Consider the following 19,942-nt stretch of genomic DNA (forward strand, 5'->3'; position numbering starts at 1 on the left):
AAAAGGCACAAGGCTGCAGGCTGAGTTATACATACATCGCTCGTGTATTATAAGGAATAATGTACCCCCTTCTGTAAATGCTAAGGATATCTATATATACATATTTAAAATATTCGCTTGTATAAGTAAAACACCAGCATGCATTTACTGTATGTGTGGGCTGCTTTAATTTTATGGTATGGTCGGGGCTGCTTTTTACTCTCAGTCCGGAACTGGTGACCGCTGTTTAAAATATGTAAAGAATCAGAAGAGTAAGGCAAATATCAAAACTTGTAAAAAAGAAAACGAGTTGAAACTTTTGCTAAGAATTGGCCTTTCTATAACATACTTAAGTTAACCACCCCTTTAACACTTGTTTCATATGCAGCTTTGGGTGCACCTAAATGCATAAGATAACAGATTCCATTTTATTTATACTTGTAGTACCCACAATCATTCAGATCAGCATCAGTAATATATTATACAATGCAAGTTTTATGCCCAAAAATACACTTGATATTAAAAAAAACATTAATGCAATACATGCAACTTTTCATGTGGATATGTAACTAGAAGAAAAATCAACAGTACCTTAATTTTGCCATGTCTACTAATACTTTGTTGGTAGCTAGGACAGCAGGCGGTATATCCCTCTCACTAGCTATCTTCTGTCTAGCTACTACCAATCTGCCATATAGAGTTGTCTGTTGTAGAAAAAAGAAAGATTAAAAAATGTTATTGATCTTAAACACATTAAGATCAAACATGCCCTTTTATTAAGTATAAATCACTACATAATTTTATCCCAACTTGTCCCCTGTAACCTCCTCCTCACTAACTCTTCACATACAGTACCCTCTCTTCTATATTTTATACATCTGGCGCTCATTTATGAAAATCTTTCTTCAGTGTTACAATTTCTTATATTAGCTTCCAATTCATTCATCCATGTTTTTGCCTTAACATACTGCTAAATTCATGACTAGGGATGGGCGAATCTAACCCCTTTCGACAAAACGGCAATCGGGGGTATTCAAGGTGGTTGTTGGATCTGCACCTCTCCCACAAAATAAAGGTTTGCTCTTTGCAATTATCAGCTATTAGTCTCCATTACAGCAATAGGTCTTGTATACTATGATGTGGGCCGCCTGTTGCCAGGAACAACTACCTTCAAACTTTTGAACAAATTGTGACTTATTAAAAGCTAGAGGGCAACCTCCTGATTGCAACTAGATAACCCTCCAGCTCTTACATGACACCTTACAGTGTTAAATAGAAGCAGTTGTAGTTCTGTGATGGATGGTGGGTCACTAGTTTAGATGCCTGGAAGTAGTTATTTACACAGCTGGGGGGCCACCAATATCTGCTATTGAACAATGAGGATAAAAGCATGTTTCTCCATGTGGCCCCGGCTGTTACAGAACATGACATGTGTGCACTATAGCACGTCAGAAACTGTGTGATTAAACCACAATTTGACTACCCTTAGGTTGAAGAGAGTTATTGCCGACAGTAGGAAGGTCCCTGCATACTATAAGTCTTGTTATGGAGAGTCCCATTGGATGCTATGTCCTATTATGAGGACTAATAGTTGATAAAGTTTTGATTGAAGTTGTCCCTGAAAAGCTGGGAAATCAACATGGGATCACTGGCAAGATAATTACCAGATTTTAGGCAGTAACTACTGCTAGGTGTCATATTCACACCAATACTAATTTACTACATTAAAAAGTGGACTAGTGTCTTAGTTGGCAGAGAGGAAAAATGAGTACGAGGTTATTTGAGTAATTCTTAGCAGAAATGTCAAACTGGCATCACAGTCTATCATTGCTGATTTACAGAATCTGACTGTTTTCACCATACAAATATTTTCTTTTGAATTCCAATTGAAAATCTAAATCAGTAGTGGAAAAAACACCACTATAAAATATTCAACCCACCTGAAGTTCCATCTCTCTGGGTGAGACTTCTGGTTCAGGAGGTCTTGAAAGTTTACATGGCGTCTGAAGTTTAAAGCTGTTGACAAAACACATTCACATAAGAATTTTAGACTGATTAACAACAGAACAGATTTTGCACAGCACACAAAATAGAAATTCATGAAAGGAAACAAACATAAAAAAGTAGCTTCATAAATCATAATGGTCTCCTTCAACCTATAAATGTTCCACTTGTGGAAGTCTTGTGTTCTTAGTCTGCCACAAAAAAACTGTATATAATTGAAATTAAAAAAAAAAAAAAGGATGACACATCCATCATTGGAATTGATATTTAACTTATATGTTAGCCTGGATAATATTAGGTCAGTAAGAATAGATACAAATCTTCAAATTGGTTCAAAACAGTGATAATTATGAATAAACAAGGCTTTATGAGTTTGTTAAACATTCCTATTACATAGTGAGCATATGCAGCATTAATGTTACACTATGAAGGGGCATGTGCAAGGCCTCAATGACATGCACTCTCTAAAGCTATAAGTGATTTGCCCATGGCTATATAAGGCACAGACTAATTGGAATCAACTATTTACAGACAGAACCATGACAATATTTGCATCTGGTCAGTATTTCAAACCTTATAACTTCACTAAGAATAACAGTCAAAAAGTACAAACTGACATTTTGGGAACAACATTTTGGTTGTAAAACCAGGTAAAAGCATCCATTATACTGTATTATAAATTGGTGGGACCACAAAAAACAGAGAAAAATTAGGGCATATGTAATTGAGGTTTTACTGTAATGAGTAAATTGTTAAAAGAATTGGTCCATCTTTAAGTTCTGCGTTGGGAGTTTGAAAATCCCCAGTACAGATACCACAGGATGCATTAATATTTTCTGAAGGAGGGCTTATATATTCTGTTGACCCAATGTCAGAGACAGTGCAAGTGCATGTTCCTAGCCATAGCAGATCAGTGTATGAACAACATATCAGTGCACAAGTTGTACAATGAAGTCCTGGTGTTATTACTAGCACTACTTTGAGGAAGATTCTTTAATGATATACTGCTTTAGAACTATAGTTAACCTGTTCAAAAATATGAAAACAAACCTGCTCTTGGAAACACCTGCTGCTTTGGACAATCTTTCAGCTTCCTGATATGAAAACTTGTCCTTCAATTCCATTTTCTGTCAATACAAACAAGAAATGCTATGGTCATACCAGTAACCGAGGCAAAAGAAAACTGTATAATAGCAAAATTATAGTTCAAACCTCTGGGCCTGCTTTAGGCATACTGGATCTTGTATTTGAGGAGGCGTGTGGTACCATGGAAGAATGGGCTTGAGCACTGCTGAAGCTAGTACAAAGGAGAAAAATATAATAAATAAAATTCACATAAAATGTGTAATTAAAAGCATGTCCAACTGATAAGCAGTGAAGATATCAGATACAAACTATTTGAAAACATTTAAAGAAATACATTTTATTTTACTTATATGTACTTTCTATTTTATTTTTATAATATTTAATTTTACTTGCATAATATTTTACCCTCTCAATGAATACTGTAAAAATAGTTTATAAAAAAAAATGGTACTTTGATACTCTTGTTCTTTGAAGGCATAATTCATTATTGGATGGCAGGAGGAGGCTTGGACACTGCTCGTTGTTGGCCTTTATTAACCAGTTACTACCCTAAGGATTTAGGAATAATTAAAGGTTAAATTAGACCTTTAAACCACGAAGTATAAAGAATTCTGAAACTTAGTGGGATTTACCTTTGAGGTAAGACCACAAATGGTAGAAAATTTGGTTTGACCTGAAGACTCCTGTAGATAACCTTCAGTAATAAGTTGGCGCGCCAGCACCTTCCAGAAAGCCTCAGTTTGGTCTTTCCCACTGCTAAAGAGAGAATGATTTCGAAATCTATCTGGAACTCGCTGAGAAGTCTACAGAATAAAGAACAAAAAACATAATTGTGACATTACATTTTTGGGACAACTTCCAAGTCTCTCTAACAGGACAGTACTAGACATTTTAGAGCAGCTTTGATAAGTAAATTCATTATTACTTCTACAGATAACGTTCATCATCATCATGGCAGTTAATCACTATAGTTAGTACTTGGGAAGAATAAAGTGCTATATTTTTTATCAACTTCTGTGGTACCCGAGGGTCAAAATTTTACTTGTCTATGTGGTGGAGGGCCGATAATAGAAATCAGTGTTGGCCACTACCCCTTTTAAACCACACCCACTGTAAACAACAAGAACTTTTAAGATCGTATCCACATTAACGGTGGTAGCACAGAAAAAAATCCAAATGGTTGGTGCTCACTGCAGGGAAATCCCTCATCACTCATATGTGAAAAATTTAAGTTATGTTAAAAAAATACCCTTAAATCCAAATGCCTCATCCTCCCCTGTGGATAATACAACAATTTCCAAATGCTAACAAACACCAAGAACAAACCCGTAACAGGCTTACATCCCAAAGGTAGCGTAGGGCAAGCAGAGCATGGCACACCTAAGCAGCACTGGGCAAGCAGAGAATGGCACACCCAAGCAGCACTGAGCAAGCAGAGAATGGCACACCAAAGCAGCATTGAGCAAGCAGAGAATTACACACACAAGCAGCACTGGGCAAGCAAAGAATGGCACACACAAGCAGCACTGGGCAAGCAGAGAATGGCACACCCAAGCAGCACTGGGCAGGCAGAGAATTACACACACAAGCAGCACTGGGCAAGCAAAGAATGGCACACACAAGCAGCACTGGGCAAGCAGAGAATGGCACACACAATCAGCCTTGGGCAAGCAGAGAATGGCACACACAATCAGCCTTGGGCAAGCAGAGAATGGCACACACAATCAGCCTTGGGCAAGCAGAGAATGGCACACACAATCAGCCTTGGGCAAGCAGAGAATTACACACACAAGCAGCACTGAGTAAGCAGAGAATGGCACACACAAGCAGCACGAGGCAAGCAGAGAATGGCACACACAAGAAGCACCGGGCAAGCAGAGAATGGCACACCCAAGAAGCACCGGGCAAGCAGAGAATGGCACACCCAAGCAGCACTGGGCAGGCAGAGAATTACACACACAAGCAGCACTGGGCAAGCAAAGAATGGCACACACAAGCAGCACTGGGCAAGCAAAGAAGGCACACACAAGCAGCACTGGGCAAGCAGAGAATGGCACACACAATCAGCCTTGGGCAAGCAGAGAATGGCACACACAATCAGCCTTGGGCAAGCAGAGAATGGCGCACACACAATCAGCCTTGGGCAAGCAGAGAATTACACACACAAGCAGCACTGAGTAAGCAGAGAATGGCACAAACAAGCAGCACTGGGCAAGCAGAGAATGGCACACACAAGAAGCACCGGGCAAGCAGAGAATGGAACACATAAGCAGCACTGTTCAAGCAGAGAATGGCGCACACACAGGGAGGGAAGGCAGAACAGAGAATGAGACAGGGAAAGCTATCATTCTTATTTGTACTACATTCAGTGTCACCGTACTGATGCCCCATTAGCATTTTGAATAAGGTGTGAACAGGTGAACAATGTGGGCAGTTTCAGTCTGGGTCTCAGGTGTGAATAGTACAGGCCTTTAGGATATAAACAATAGAGATGTCACAAGTGTGAACAATGCAGGAGGATCACAGGTGTGAACAATGCATGGGCCACCAGTTGGACAGCCCTGAAGTAGACTATAGTTAGTGACACAGCCTATAATGTTACAGATTAAACATTAAATGCTGATTCACTATTAAAATATTAAAGGTAATCTCCCTGTCAAAAGTCACTTCAACCTGAAAAATGTTCACCAAAATCCACAAGTGACATCACAGCAAATACCCATGACCAGAAGTGATATCAATGCACACAAGCTTACTGACGCACGCAAGATCACCGACACACGCATTAAATTTGCTGGGAAACTACATAAAGTGACAGAAGTGGGGGTCAAAACTGTGTAACTCCTTATAAATACAAAAAGCTAATAATAAAATAATTAATAAAATGTTGAGAATTTGTTTTTTCAGTGATTCTATAAAAACTTGGATCTTTATTTTTTTTTTAATTGGAAAAATCTTGGAGATTCAAATGATACAATTCAGCAAATAAAACCTGAGTTACATTTTTTTTTAATAATCAAGTTTTAAAAACACTAGATGACTGATAAATCATCCTCCTAGTATTGGCCCACAGGAGAAATTTCTTTCAAAAACTCCACAGTATGCTCAAAATTTTGGGGGCTGCAAGACTGTGGTCCTCCAGTTGGGGCTGGCTATCCTACAAGAAGAACAAGAAAAATGGATGTAGGAAGATGAGGAAGCCTCAAGGCTAATGAAGATAATATATAGCAGGGGTGCCCAGACTTTGGTACACTGGGATCTACTCTTGAAGCCTGGCCCCCATCAGGAGATCTACCATGATAACGCGTAGCAATTTTTTGACCATGCCCATTTTTGGCCACACCCCTTATTACCATGTTCATTTTACAAAATTTGTCAGGTTATGAAAGTCTGAACACACTCCCTTCCACTGTGATTGCTGCTCTCAGCTTTCCCTCCCTCCCAGTCCTTCCCCCTTCATGCGTGCAGCCTGACCTCTCTTCCTTACTCCGTGCTGTGCTTGTCCCCCACCTTCCCTTTGATGCTGTGCTCGTCACCTTGTCTCCCACCATGCTGTGCTTGTCCCCGTCTCCCAACTTCTCTCCGTGCTGCTCTTGTCCCACCTTCCATCCGTGTTGTGCTTGTCCCCCACCTTCCCTCCCTGTTGTGCTTGTCCCCCACCTTCCCTCCGTGTTGTGCTTGTCCCCCACCTTCCCTCTGTGTTGTGCTTGTCCTCCACCTTTTCTCTGAGCTGTGCTTGTGTCCCCGCCCTTTGTGCCGCTCTTATCTCCCATTTGTACCGCTCCTCTCCATGCTCTTCCTCCCTCCCCTTCGTGACGCTCTTCTCTCTGCACCCTTCCTCCCTCCCTCCCCTTCATGCCCTCTTCTCCCCTTTGTGCCGCTCTTCTCTCCACGCCCTTACTCCCTCTCCTTCGTGCCGTTTTTCTTTCTGCACCCTTCCTCCTTCCCCTTCATGCCGCTCTTTTCTCCCTGCGCTTCCTCCCTCTCCTTCGTGCCACTCTTCAGCCCTCCCTCGCTCACTGCCGAGTCCTGACACCAGGCCCCAGATCGCGGTCTACCAGCAACATTACCGTGATCTACGTCCTGGACACCCCTGATATATAGGGTAAAAGCTTGTTTTCTCTCTTCAATATTGCTGGAAGCCCAGCCTAAAGACAAATACAAGAGGTCCTCTGCACTCAACCCATTATCAATATATTTAAAGAGACATTTTGTGCATACTGCTACTGAAAAATTCCTTACCCTTTAAACAAAACAGGGATTGTTTGTCCATATATTGAAACACATTAAGCTGGCCAACTACGTCAAAGTCATCCCATATCTGGCCAGTCCTACGCTCAATTTTCATCTGATTCATTAAGCCAAGCTCAGCCCAGCCTAAAGCCCAACTGGCTTAGTATCTGGTTTAACAAATATCTGTGGTCACAGATGTTCTTGGAATTGTAGTGGAATGACTAAATATATGCAACCTTGGTATTATGAAAACAGAATATGGTGGAGGCAACGTTCCCTCTAATTTCTTCTCGGCAATGTGCGCAAAAACTTTTTTGTACGCACATTTTAAAATTGTGCGCACAGTTTTTAAAAACTGTGTGCTCAGGTCAGATTTGATACAAAAATTTCCACAGAAAATTCTTTGTGCACAACACAATTTGTTGTGTATGCTGCGCTCAAAATTTGTGTGCTCACGGACGAGCGCACACCTTCGAATGAACATTGGGTGGAGGTATGAATCTAAACAATGTATATAAATCACTTTTATAACCTTGTATCACATCAGAAGATAGCCCAAATATAAAATATTCTAGCCTGTTCTTAAAGAGCTGTTCAAGCATTCTATTAATAGAGTATTCCCTGACAAACCACATTTATTAGTACAACTTCAGTATAAATAAGATCACCTGAAAATTCTACAAAGGGCATTACTAACCTAACATACTACCAGAGGAAATACTTCTGGAGAACAATGGCCTATACTTCATATGTGCCCATTATCTCAATATTTCTAAATACATTTTAAAAGAGAACTATTGTGAAAGTGAGAATTTATTAAGATTCATTATACTAAAATCAATTACAAATTCTGATCCGTTTCTGAAATAATCAAATTAATCTTCTCTCTCCCCATTTCATTATCTGTCTCTCTTCATGCAGAAATTGGGATTTTGAATGACAGTTAGGCCCATTGCAGCCTTTGGGGGGGGGGGGGGGCTCCTGTTGTCTAGAAGATGTATACAGTAGAGTTTACTGTTGTAAAATCACTGTAAATCCTGCTTCCCTACAGGCAGGATGAGTGCCAAGGTCAAGAATACAGAATGAAAAGAAACAGATGACAGAGTAAGGATGTGACGATAAACTAGATTATTTCAGAAACTATAACAAATTTTTTATTGATTACACATATTTATATAACCAACCCCTTTAAAACATATTAGATGTCACTTCGAGCATAAAATGGACCACAGGTGTCAAAACTTATTGAGCGCCACAGTAAAATAATTTTAGGTTCTCAAGTTTCTTTGAAAACATAAAATAGATCACCATACCATAAATCTACTAAAAACATTGAAACTTTAAAATAACTCAGTGGGATTGTTTTGCCAACTAAATAGGTTTAAGCAGTTTTGTTACCTATAAAGTAGATGCTTTTATTTTAAAATTACAAAGGAAACAGAAATAATTAAATAAAATAAAGTAGAATTAAACATACCAAGGACAGTTAAAGCTATACAGACACAATACAATTGCCTAATGTTTAGACATAATTGAACTTAAATGACCACAGTAGAGTTCATTATTTAATTTGGGGGGGGGGGGAGTAAAATTGCACCACTTTAAAATCTATAACCACACATCTTAATAAATAAGAACGTAGTAGGCACTCTACTTTTTATCATGGACAGTTCCCATACTGATTACTTTTTTTACTTGCATCAGCAAAGAAAGTATAACATTTCATCAAGAGCTACTTCCTAATTTGAAAGTTTCCCTGGAGGACGTGTTTATACAAGACTGACTAGTTTTACAGATAATAATTGAAACCAGATCCTCTCATGTGACCTATTTTAGGACTGTCTGAAATCTATACCGAGTTATTGAAGTCATGGCACTAAAGTAGAAAAGTAACCGGTGGATTCAATTACGGATTTAAAAACCAACAGGGGTGGGTATAATGTTTGAAAGCTACAGTAGTAAAATAATTAGATACATGTTTACAGAAATGCACATTTGGTAAATGGCAATAAAATTATGAAGCTTTAATTTATATCACCACACAAAATAACATGTTTATGTATTGAAGTATGCCTTTGCACATTAAAGCATTAAGAAAACTAGAGTGCATTTATTACTGCTCTTGATGCAAGTGTAAGAGCATGAATGGGTGCAGTAATCTAGAGCAGCGCTGTCCAACGGACGGCCACCGGTCCTCTCTTGTGTGGGCCCCACATGAAAGTCTGCCTGCTGTGACTACTTACCTTTGTGTAAAGTATTGATATTAAAGGGGAACTAAAGTCTAAAATAGAATAATGCTAGAAATTATGTATTTTGTATACTAAACATAAACTTACTGCACCAGAAACCTAATTAAACAAATTATTTATGTTTTCAAAGTTGGACACAGGTCATCAACTGTAACTGTTAAACCATCTTTGCAAGACCACACACATGCTCAGTGTGGTCTGGGCTGCTGTTGGGAGGCTAGGCTTAGGAATCATCATAAATTATCAAAACAGCACAAATCAAACTTTCTCCAACTCTCCAGAACCATTGGCTGTAGCAAAATAATCCTTCAATGAGAATCCCAGTTTATCTGTTTAAATCTGGCTCCATGGTCTTTGTCCCTGCAGCTGGAGTTTGAAACATTAAAGAGGATGTAAAGGCAAAATTAAAATACAATTTTTACTTTATTAACTGAAAAAAAAAACCTATCCCCAATATACTTAAATTAAAAAACTGTACCATTTTTATAAGAAACCTGACTTTAGGTAGTAAAATTCCCCCTTCATTTACTTGCTCTGACTGCTGCAGATATGAATCTCTACACAGTCACCGGCTGCTCTACAGGGAAACAAACAAAGCTGGAGTTCTGGGAAGTCCCTGCCCCCTACAGTTTGAAAGTAGGATTGTTTCCCTGCAGAGCAGTTAGGGACTGTCTTAAATGGCAACTCCACAAAAACATAACTTAAGCTCTTTGAAAAGTAAACATAATTTCAAGCAAATTTGCAATAATCATCAATTAAACATATGGTTTTTTTTCATGATTTTTAATGGTTTGGAACAGTTGCCTAATCCTAGCCCCCTGCTCTCCTGCTGATCTCTCTGCCTACTTTGCTGAGCTGGCTGACTACTGTTACTTTGTATTAGCAGCCATCTGTCCTTAGCCTGTATCCTCCAAACCCCACAATTCCCTGCACACATGATTTCAATATGGAAAGGAACATCACAGTGCAATGCATTGTGGGTTATGTAGTTCCTGCATGCTGTCTGTAAGCTGTGGATAAGTGTTTAGTCCCTCCTTCCCTGCCACGATTTCAAATGACGCAGAAAGAGAAGAACTGTTAACTAGCTGGATTTCAGCATAGAAATGGCATTTATTCTTACTTAAAAAAAACCCAAAAAATTATAACTGTGATGGGTATATTAGGGGTTTCTGTGTTATGTGGGCCTTTTTATCAAATTTTGGTTTGGAAGCCGAGTTCCCCTTTAAGCTTCCTATCCGTATCAGTCTGAGCAAGTAAATGAAAGGACAATTTCCTATAAAAACAGTACACCTTTTTTAATTAAAGTATATTGGAGATATTGGATATAGTTTCTTTTATATTAAAGAAAGTAAAAATGGGATTTAAAGGAAAACTATACCCCCAAAAAGAATACTTAAGCAACAGATAGTTTATATCAAATTGAATGACATATTAAAGAATCTTACCAAACTGGAATATATATTTACATAAATATTGCCCTTTTACATCTCTTGCCTTGAACCACCATTTCGTGACTGTATCTGTGCTGCCTCAGAGATCACCTGACCAGAAATACTACAACACTAACTGTAACAGGAAGAAGTGTTGAAGCAAAAGGCAGAACTCTGTCTGTTAATTGGCTCATGTGACCTTAAATGTGGTTCGTATGTGTACACAGTGAATCTTACGATCTCAGGGGGCGGCCCTTATTTTTTTAAAATGGCAATTTTCTATTTACGATTACCCAATGGCACATACTACTAAAAAAGTATATTATTATGATAATGGTTCATTTACATGAAGCAGGGTTTTACACATGAGCTGTTTTACTCAGTAACTTTTAATAGAGACCTACATTGTCTGGGGGGTATAGTTTTCCTTTAATTTTTTTGCCTTTACATACCTTTTCAATGGCCCCTGCATTTAAGGTTCATAACTATAATCCCCCATTGTTCAAACCTGTGACACCTCTATTGTTCACAGCTCAGACCCAGAAAGTGCCCATATTGTTCGCCTGTTTACACCTCATACAAACTGCTGGAGGGGCACCAGCACTGTAACTGTATGTAGCACAGTATCAACTGTTCATCTTAGAGTGGTCCTGGTTTCCCCTGTCTCCTGCTGTATTCTGCCTGCCCTAACCTCCCTGTGCGTGCCATAATCTGCCTGCCCTACACTACCTATGTGTGTCATAGGGGCAGATTTGCTAAAGGGCGCAGGAGTCACTTCGCTAGCGAAGGAGATTGACGCTAGTGTTGCTTCACACTCTAACGCCAGGCGAGTTTTCTCTCTGGTGAATGGACGTAACGCCGCAAATTCAGTAAAATTCAGATTTTACTGACCTCATTCGCCAGCTCAGACCAGGCAAAGTGCAATGGTGTGCATATGACTTCCAATTTTTAGTGCAAAGTCCCAAAAAACACTGGCGTCTTTTCCTTTTTTCAGAGTGATAGCCTGCAAAGCTCCATAAAAAAATTTTTGGGTAACCGGGTTCCCTACTCCATTTTCTAACATATGGAACAAACTATACAGTGGGCTCATGTGTAGGACATTATGACAACTCTATTTTATTCATTAAGGTTCCCTGGACTTGTGTAATGTAATGTATTTGCTGCAACATATACGTCCATGTAATTGTATCATTTCTGGCCGTATGCGAATTAGGCAACGTTAGCTTCACTTTGATTGCCGAAGTAACGCTAGTGAAAATCCGCCAGCGTTCGGCGCCCTGGACGCAACTTCTCACTTTAGTGAATTTACACCTGGCAATGTGTTGGGATGGCTGCAAAGCCATCGCTGACAAATTTTCACCGGTTAGGGAATTTGCCCCAAACTCTGCCTGCCCTATGCTCCCTGTGTGTTCTATACTCTGCCTGCCCTATCCTCCGTGTGTGCCATACTCTGCCTGCCCTATGCTCCGTGTGTGCCATACTCAGTCGGCCCTATACTCCCTGTATGTGCCATACTCTGTCTGCCCTATACTCCCTGTGTGCATCATACTCTGTCTGCCCTATACTCCCTAAGTGTGCCATACTGTGCCTGCCCTACGCTACCTGTGTGTGCCACACTCAGCTTGCTCTACTCTGCCTGTGTGTGCCATACTGTGCCTGTGGGAGGTGAACCTGGTGGGAGTTTGTTAACATTTGGAAATACTTGTTAGGGGTCCCCAAGGTGTTTAATCATGTGCTGGGGGTTGCTGTGATATCCACAGAGGAGGATGAGGCATATGGATTTAAGGGTATGTCTTAATATGACATAATAAACTTGTTTCACGTGAGTAATATCCCTGCAGTGAGCACCAAACATTTGTTTTTTTGGTGTGCTACCACCATTAATGTGGACATGAGTTATTGAGGAAACATGGTTGTGGTTTAAAAACAGGGAGTGTTCAACACTGGCTTCCATTATCGCCCCTCCACCACATAAGTCAGAAAAATTCCAGGCCCTCAGTACCACAGGAGTTGGACAGCGCTGATCTAGAGCAAGGTGCAGAACACAGTGCTGTCATGGGCTCTGCTGTACCTCGAGTCAAAGGTGCCCCCTTATGTATACTATATAACAGCGCACTAGGTGCGAAGAGGATGCAAAAGTGCAAAGAACATGCAAGTTTTCTCCCTGTTTTGTGAACTTACACGGTGCCTTGCACTAGTAAATAAGCCCTACCGTGTCTCTTGTCCAGATTAGTTTATAGAATGGCTTTTTAAAAGTGATTTTTGCAGTGTTCTAAGCTTTATATATTTATGAGCTCACATCTCTGCTTCCTAGTGGCCTGCCATTAAAAAGTTCTATACATACACTGGATCACTTTAAAAAAAAAAAAGTGAATCCTGGAAGTGATCGTGAATACACGTGACCAGAAGTGATGTCACTGCATATGCACAGACTCTTCTGAAGCCCCTAATGTCACTATATGCTTATTGCGCATGCGTGTTTTGAACTTCACTTGAAAACTCCAGGGAACTACATGTCTGGGTCACATGTCTCTGCAAAACCTATGAGAAAATATGAGGTACTACACTACTAAATCTGACCATACCACTGACGGACCCAGAAATCTAAGTGTCAAATTAATAAAATGTAAAGATTGTGTTTTTTTCCCGTGATTTTACTTGGAAAAAATCTCAAAACCTGAAAGATAATATTCAGCAGATTAAACCAGAGTTTAAATGTTATATGATATTTTTTAATATCAAGATTTGAAAAAACTCAAAGCATGAAGTCAAAGAACCAGTCCCACACAGCGATCCACAATATATCTGGTTAGATATCATATATGCTTATTGTATATACTTTGTTATACTATAGTATATAGAACAATTTAATACATACAATAGATAACAAAAAAAAATCAGACATGTATGGTGCATAGTCCATAATTAATAAAATTAACCAGATCATACAGTGCTATGCAATATGTTGGCGCTATATAAATACATGTTATTAATAATAATAATCATTGTAAAAAAAACAGCTTGCGTGACATTTCAGTCCCTGTTGGGGCCTTTCTCAAGACAAAGATCCAAGACAAACGATAAACATGAGGTTATTTAATGGTTATAGTTAAAACATTTTTACAGCACAGAGATTGCACTTAATTCACACCAGTCCATGATCCAGAAGAGTTTACAATCCCTATCTAGTCCCTGTTGCTTTCACACACAATGATCAATCCAATTAACTTGCATAGGTTTTGTAGGAGGAAAATGGAATAGCCCAAGAAAACCTACACAAGCAGAGGCAGAACATAAAAACTAATTGCACAAAGTGTCCTGTCTAGAATTGAACCCAGAACGCTAGCACAGCAAGCAAGCAGTGATAAACTAAAAATGACTGAAAATTAACCTATAGGCAATCTTCCTTTTTAGTCTTTTAGAGGCCACAAATTGTATTAAAAATTGTATTAATTGAAAAGTAATATATTCACAGATGTGCATATACTCACTGATCCACGAAGGAAGAGCACTGGGACGCCAGTCCCAAATTTCTGCCCTAAAACGTCTACTGCTGAAATAAATTTGTACGCCTGTAGTCCAAAATCTTGTAGGTTGTCTTCAGTGTCATTTATTGAAATATTACATATTAGTCTGAAACAGGAGAAACAATATAAGCTTATGTTGAGCACCAAACTACACAATAAAATATTTTATATTGTAAGGTCTTTTAGTAAGGTCCTGTGATTCCATGATTCATGTAAAGGGATGCTTAACTTGTTGGTACTTTAAAATAAATAACGATCACGGTTATTAATAAATCGGTGTATCTTAGCAGGTAAACTGCAGACACAAGGTGCTAATCGTGGTGTGTGTATTTCTCACAAGCCAAAACATAATTAAAGGACAAAGAAAATAGTGATGCACCAAATCCAGGATTCTGTTCGGTATTCGGCCTTTTTCAGCAGGATTAGGATTTGGCCTGAATACTCGTGCCTGGCCAAACTGAATCCGAATCCTTAAAATCGTGTGACTTTTCTTTACAAAACAAGGTGTTAAAGCATTTTGAGTGGTTCTCTTTTGCCCTCTCCGGTGCTGATTTGCATATGCAAAATAGGGTTCGGATTCGGTTCAGTATTTGGCCGAAACTTTAATAAAGGATTCAAGGTTCAGCTGAATATGAAATAGTGGATTTGGTGCATCCCTTAAGAAAACCTAAATTCCCTGGTGATGCCAATTCAATTAATGCAGTTGCTAGGTTAGTTTTTCTGGGATGGTGCTTCTTTTAAGGAAAAAATGCACTAGCCCCGGGAAGTTTCTATTGCAGTGGCAAGCTACCATATTACTTAACTTTCCCAGTGATCCCTTGGTTAGACTTACAAATACAGACGAGAAAAGTCTGGAAATGTTACTCTCCTAAGTCTAACCAAGGAACAACAGGGATAGTAAGAAAATGACACAGTTCTGCAATTGGCACTTTCCCTGCTAATGCATTTTTTTCCCTAAAAAGGGCACCGACCCAGGGAACAAACAGTGACTAAATTCATGTTTTTGCCCAACACATTGTCACTCCTCCAAGTAATTTGGGTTTCCTTGGCCTTTATGCTGGAGATAGACTTGACAAAATACCTTTTTTGTTCAGCCAAAATTATGTGTTAGCTTTGACAAAGGGACTTTGATTGCCTGAATGTTGTGTGCTAGCTGTCCCTATGGTAACTCAACAAACATGGAAGCACCCCACTAGCATTTAGCCATGTGTCAGTTTGTGATTTTTACATTTGACAGCGGATTTGTAGAGGCTGGGGAGGCCTCTTTTCACCACATTTGTATTGTTTTTGGACATTATTATGTTTTATAATGTAGAGTTTAATAAGTAAAACTCAACTGCATTCTATTAATTTGCATGGGATTTTTAGAACCGTATTTATCAAATGGTGAGTTCTAACTTTCACCGATTGATAAATACAATTCTAAAAATACCATAGGAATATAATATAACAGAACCTGGGTGACTTTTTATATATTAAACTCTAAACTCACTTATTGATAAATCTGCCCCCGACTTAAGTTAACTTTAAGGGGCACATTTACTATGGGTCGAATATCGAGGGTTAATTATCCCTCGATATTCGACCATCTAAGTAAAATCCTTCAACTTCGAATATCGAAGTCAAAGGATTTACCGCATTTCCTTTGTTCGTACGATCGAAGGAAAAATCGTTTGATCGAACGATTAAATCCTTTGAATTGAACGATTCGAAGGATTTTAATGTAAATGTGAACAACCCCTTAAATACATACTGCCATTTTATTAATAGGGATTCATTATTGTTTTTGTATCTGGCTAAATACTGGATCCTCTACAGAAGGAAATTAATACTGGACCACATCCAACCCAAAAAAAAAATTCTAAATCATTATTCTATTGTGATTTGAGAAAGACCACTGCAAAAAAAACAAAACACAATCTAAATGTTTTATAATATGTGTGTTCCCAAAACCAATTTCCGAGATTTATGAAACTTTGCAACATAAAACCTGTCAAAATACTAAGAGTCAGTGAGAGTTATAATTGAAACATTCAAGCATTGTATGTAAGCTTGTGTGCTATGTCAAAGACCACCTTATGTATTGTCCAAAAGTACTCGCACACCCTGGCCTTCACCGGAAACAATCCCCTGGTGCACAGCAAATGGAGGAAATGGCCATAAAGGGGGTAACCCCGAAACGTTGCATGCTGCAATAAATCTTAAGCAAGGTATAACCTGCTAGCATTACCTGTGTGCCAATGATTTTGTGTTGCTATGTCAAAGGCCCTCATTTTAGGCGAGTCCTACGCTGCCTGCAGTTTACTAAATATTAAGGTGAATTTAAAAACATTCAACCCTTTAGCAACATGCATTATATGTGAGTGGAACAACCATATTTGATTCACTGTTTTACTCAGGAGCTCTACCTTTTAAATTTAAAGAAATCCACACACACTGTACTGTAGTGCTGGCAATAAAATATTTTTCTCTTTGTGTGTATATGAAGGCTCCAAGAAAAATGTTTGATTTCAAAACAATACCTATTTAGAGATAGAATTATATTCACTCTGTAACTTAATGACAGTGATACTGAATACCCCCCCCCCCATTTTTTTTTGATTGCATACTGCAGAGCTTTAAGCTGTAAGGGTTTGGATTAGGTTCAGCTAAATCCCAATACTACAATAAGTACTAGAATTCTGCTAAATGCTATATTCAATCATATAGTTTTTAGGGTAAACAAATGTAATAAAAGTTAATTAATTTCTCAAGATATTTAACCTTATAAGAAAATAGTTACCTTGTTTTACAGTTATCACAGCATTTTTCTGTCCCCATGATGCCAGAGGAGGCCTTGCGGAGTTGTTTATCTTCAAAATGAGATAAGATGATTCTACCCCAAGGAACAGCGGAAAATATATCAAAATGGACAAGAAGGTACTTGTTAAATTGAAATAATAAATTACAGATCTTAAATGAAAATTAATTAATTGAATCACATGGCATAATTATTCGCCTTTGATTCATTCACAGACAATCATTGCATTCTTAAGAAAAACTAGATATGCTCTGTATAACAAAGACCATTGTGTTTTCATGCAGAAAAACAGAGGTAAATAAATGTAATTATGGGAATTCTGTGTTTATTAAGTGCACTAAGGCTAGTGTATGATGCTTTTGTTGTTCATGGTGACGTTTGTGGTTCATATATCATTCGCTAGGATGAGTAGTTGTGGCCTCAGAAGTATATCTTAAAATGGTTGAATGAGCTGAATGCTTCACCCTCAAAGCTCAAAGTTGATGGCATCTTTAAAGAAGTAGCGGAGTGCTGAGGATCTGGCAGCCTGTGTCTTGTTTGATTCATGATTTCTGATTTTTTTTTTATAGCCTTCAAATGTTCACATGGCATAAAATCCCTATATGCAAGTCACATGTACGATATTACGGATACTCTGGTCAATTTAATCTTAAAAGTAAAAAATGAAGCCCTGATTCAGTGTAACACAATGAAAAGTGATAAGCCCTGATCTGTATTTGCAGCACTGTAATGGGACACCAAACATAACTTTGCTGATAGGTCTGCTTTTGTAAGTGTTCCTAAACCTGACTATTTTGCCAACCTGAAAAGTCTGGTGACAGTATCCCTTTAAAGTTGTGCCAACATTTTAGGCAGCCTTGGCAACAAGTCGATAAAAGTAGAAAACAATATACAGGTATGGGATCTGGGGTATTCCAGCTAAGCGGCCTTTCCGTAATTTGTATCTCAATACCTTAAGTCTACTTAAAAAAAAACACCAATCAACTTTATGTCAGCCTAACCAATAAGAAAGTCATTCTGAACCTGAGAAACACACACTTTATTTCCTTATCTTTTTTATTTAAACAATGCCATATGCCCATTATTAATGTGTAACGCTATCAAATCAATTCAGAATATCTAATACAATTAAAGGTTTTAATAATACAAAGTAAAAAATCTTATAAAAGTAGAAAAAAATATACAGGTATAAGACCTCTTACACAGAATGCTTGGGATTCTGGTAAAAAGGTCTTTTCATAACTTAGATCTACATACCTTCAAGTGATACGGACACTAAAAATTTTCTTTTCAAAATATTAATCTACATCAAAAGTTACCTATAGGTCATGTTGATCGTTTTTCACCTATAGACTTGCTTTTGTAAGTATTTGTAAAAGCACCAGGCAAATACTTTTATGGCAAAATTATAAATAGCATTCAAAGACAATGTTATGATAGATAATAAAAAAGGTTATTTTGTGAAGTCAGTATCTCTAAGTCTACTAAAAAAAAATCTAAACATTAAATAAACCCAATAGGCTTACTTTGCCACCAAAAAGGATTAATTATATCTTACTTTGGAACAAGTACAGGTGCTGTTTTATTATAACAGCAAAAAAGGAATTATTTTTACAAATTTGAATTATTTGATTAAAATGGAATCTATGGGAGATGACTCATAATTTGGAGCTTTCGGGATAACGGATTTACAGATAATGGATCTGAACAGATTATAAAACATGATCATACTTGCGCCTACAAGTGCTTGAGTTCAAATACTTTTCCATCTTTGTCAGCATCTTCAGTTTGTACTCTCGAAAACCTTTGTTCGGAATCTCACCCAACATGTGTCTAAAAAGGACAACATTGTACAAAGAAATTTTTATGAGAAGCCTGGTGATTTCAACCCATGGTATGGGACCAGAAATCTTGTACCTTTCAATACCACCTTAAATTCCCCAACTTTACTAAATGAATGACAAGTCTCACATCCACAATAGGTAAATTATGAGTGCAGTCACTGGGGCTCATTTCTAAAAGAAAAGAGGCAAATTTGCCCAGGCCAGTAAATCAAGGCAACAATCACATTTTTGTTTTCACTGCTTGACCTGCAGTTGGCTGAAAAAAAGCCAATCATTGATTGGTTGCTATGGGTTACTGCTCATGTGAAAATGTGCCCAGTGTTTATAAATGAGCCCCAGCACTGTATGACTGAACCTGAAAATAAGAAGACAACATAAAATGTTGTGCACCGTTTAACCTTGTTTTCTCTACATCCTAAATACAATTTTACTTCATGTAAAATAAACAGGAGAGGACTGTTGCACTCGAAGTGTAATACAACCCCTCCCTCACCTTGTTCCATTATGAAGTGATTCTGTGACATGAAGTCCCTCTGCCTTCAAGAGAATCTTGCACCACACATCATGGAAAGCAGAGTGATTTCAAATCTGAGAATCCATTAAGAAAAGGCAAGGAAGTAAACTCTTGCTTAGGCAAATTTCAGGCTGGACAAAGATAGACTAAAAGGGTAAACTGTAGAAAAAATATAAAATTACAAATATAAATGAAGACTGCCCCTTTAAGCCCAAGCCCTTTGTGCAGACTTAAAATGTAGTAATGGCGAAAACAACATAAATTATCTGGCCGAAT

The 19,942-nt window shown here is 38.3% G+C and overlaps 1 protein-coding gene across 5 annotated transcripts in view; it reads right to left on the reverse strand.

Annotated features, from left to right (window-relative positions):
• wrn.L (Werner syndrome, RecQ helicase-like L homeolog) overlaps positions 1-19,942 on the reverse strand; it is a 63,563-nt gene that overhangs the window by 11,319 nt on the left and 32,302 nt on the right. For all 5 annotated transcript variants that reach the window (XM_041570068.1, XM_041570042.1, XM_018234581.2 and 2 more), the window contains 9 exon segments: positions 19,040-19,141; positions 17,291-17,383; positions 14,473-14,614; positions 3,702-3,872; positions 3,521-3,618; positions 3,196-3,280; positions 3,034-3,110; positions 1,920-1,995; positions 571-683 (listed from right to left, as the gene is read on the reverse strand). In XM_041570068.1, the coding sequence (XP_041426002.1) occupies positions 571-683; positions 1,920-1,995; positions 3,034-3,110; positions 3,196-3,280; positions 3,521-3,618; positions 3,702-3,872; positions 14,473-14,614; positions 17,291-17,383; positions 19,040-19,141 (957 nt within the window).

The sequence above is a fragment of the Xenopus laevis genome, chromosome 1L, assembly GCF_017654675.1.
Source record: "Xenopus laevis strain J_2021 chromosome 1L, Xenopus_laevis_v10.1, whole genome shotgun sequence".
NCBI lineage: Eukaryota > Metazoa > Chordata > Amphibia > Anura > Pipidae > Xenopus > Xenopus laevis.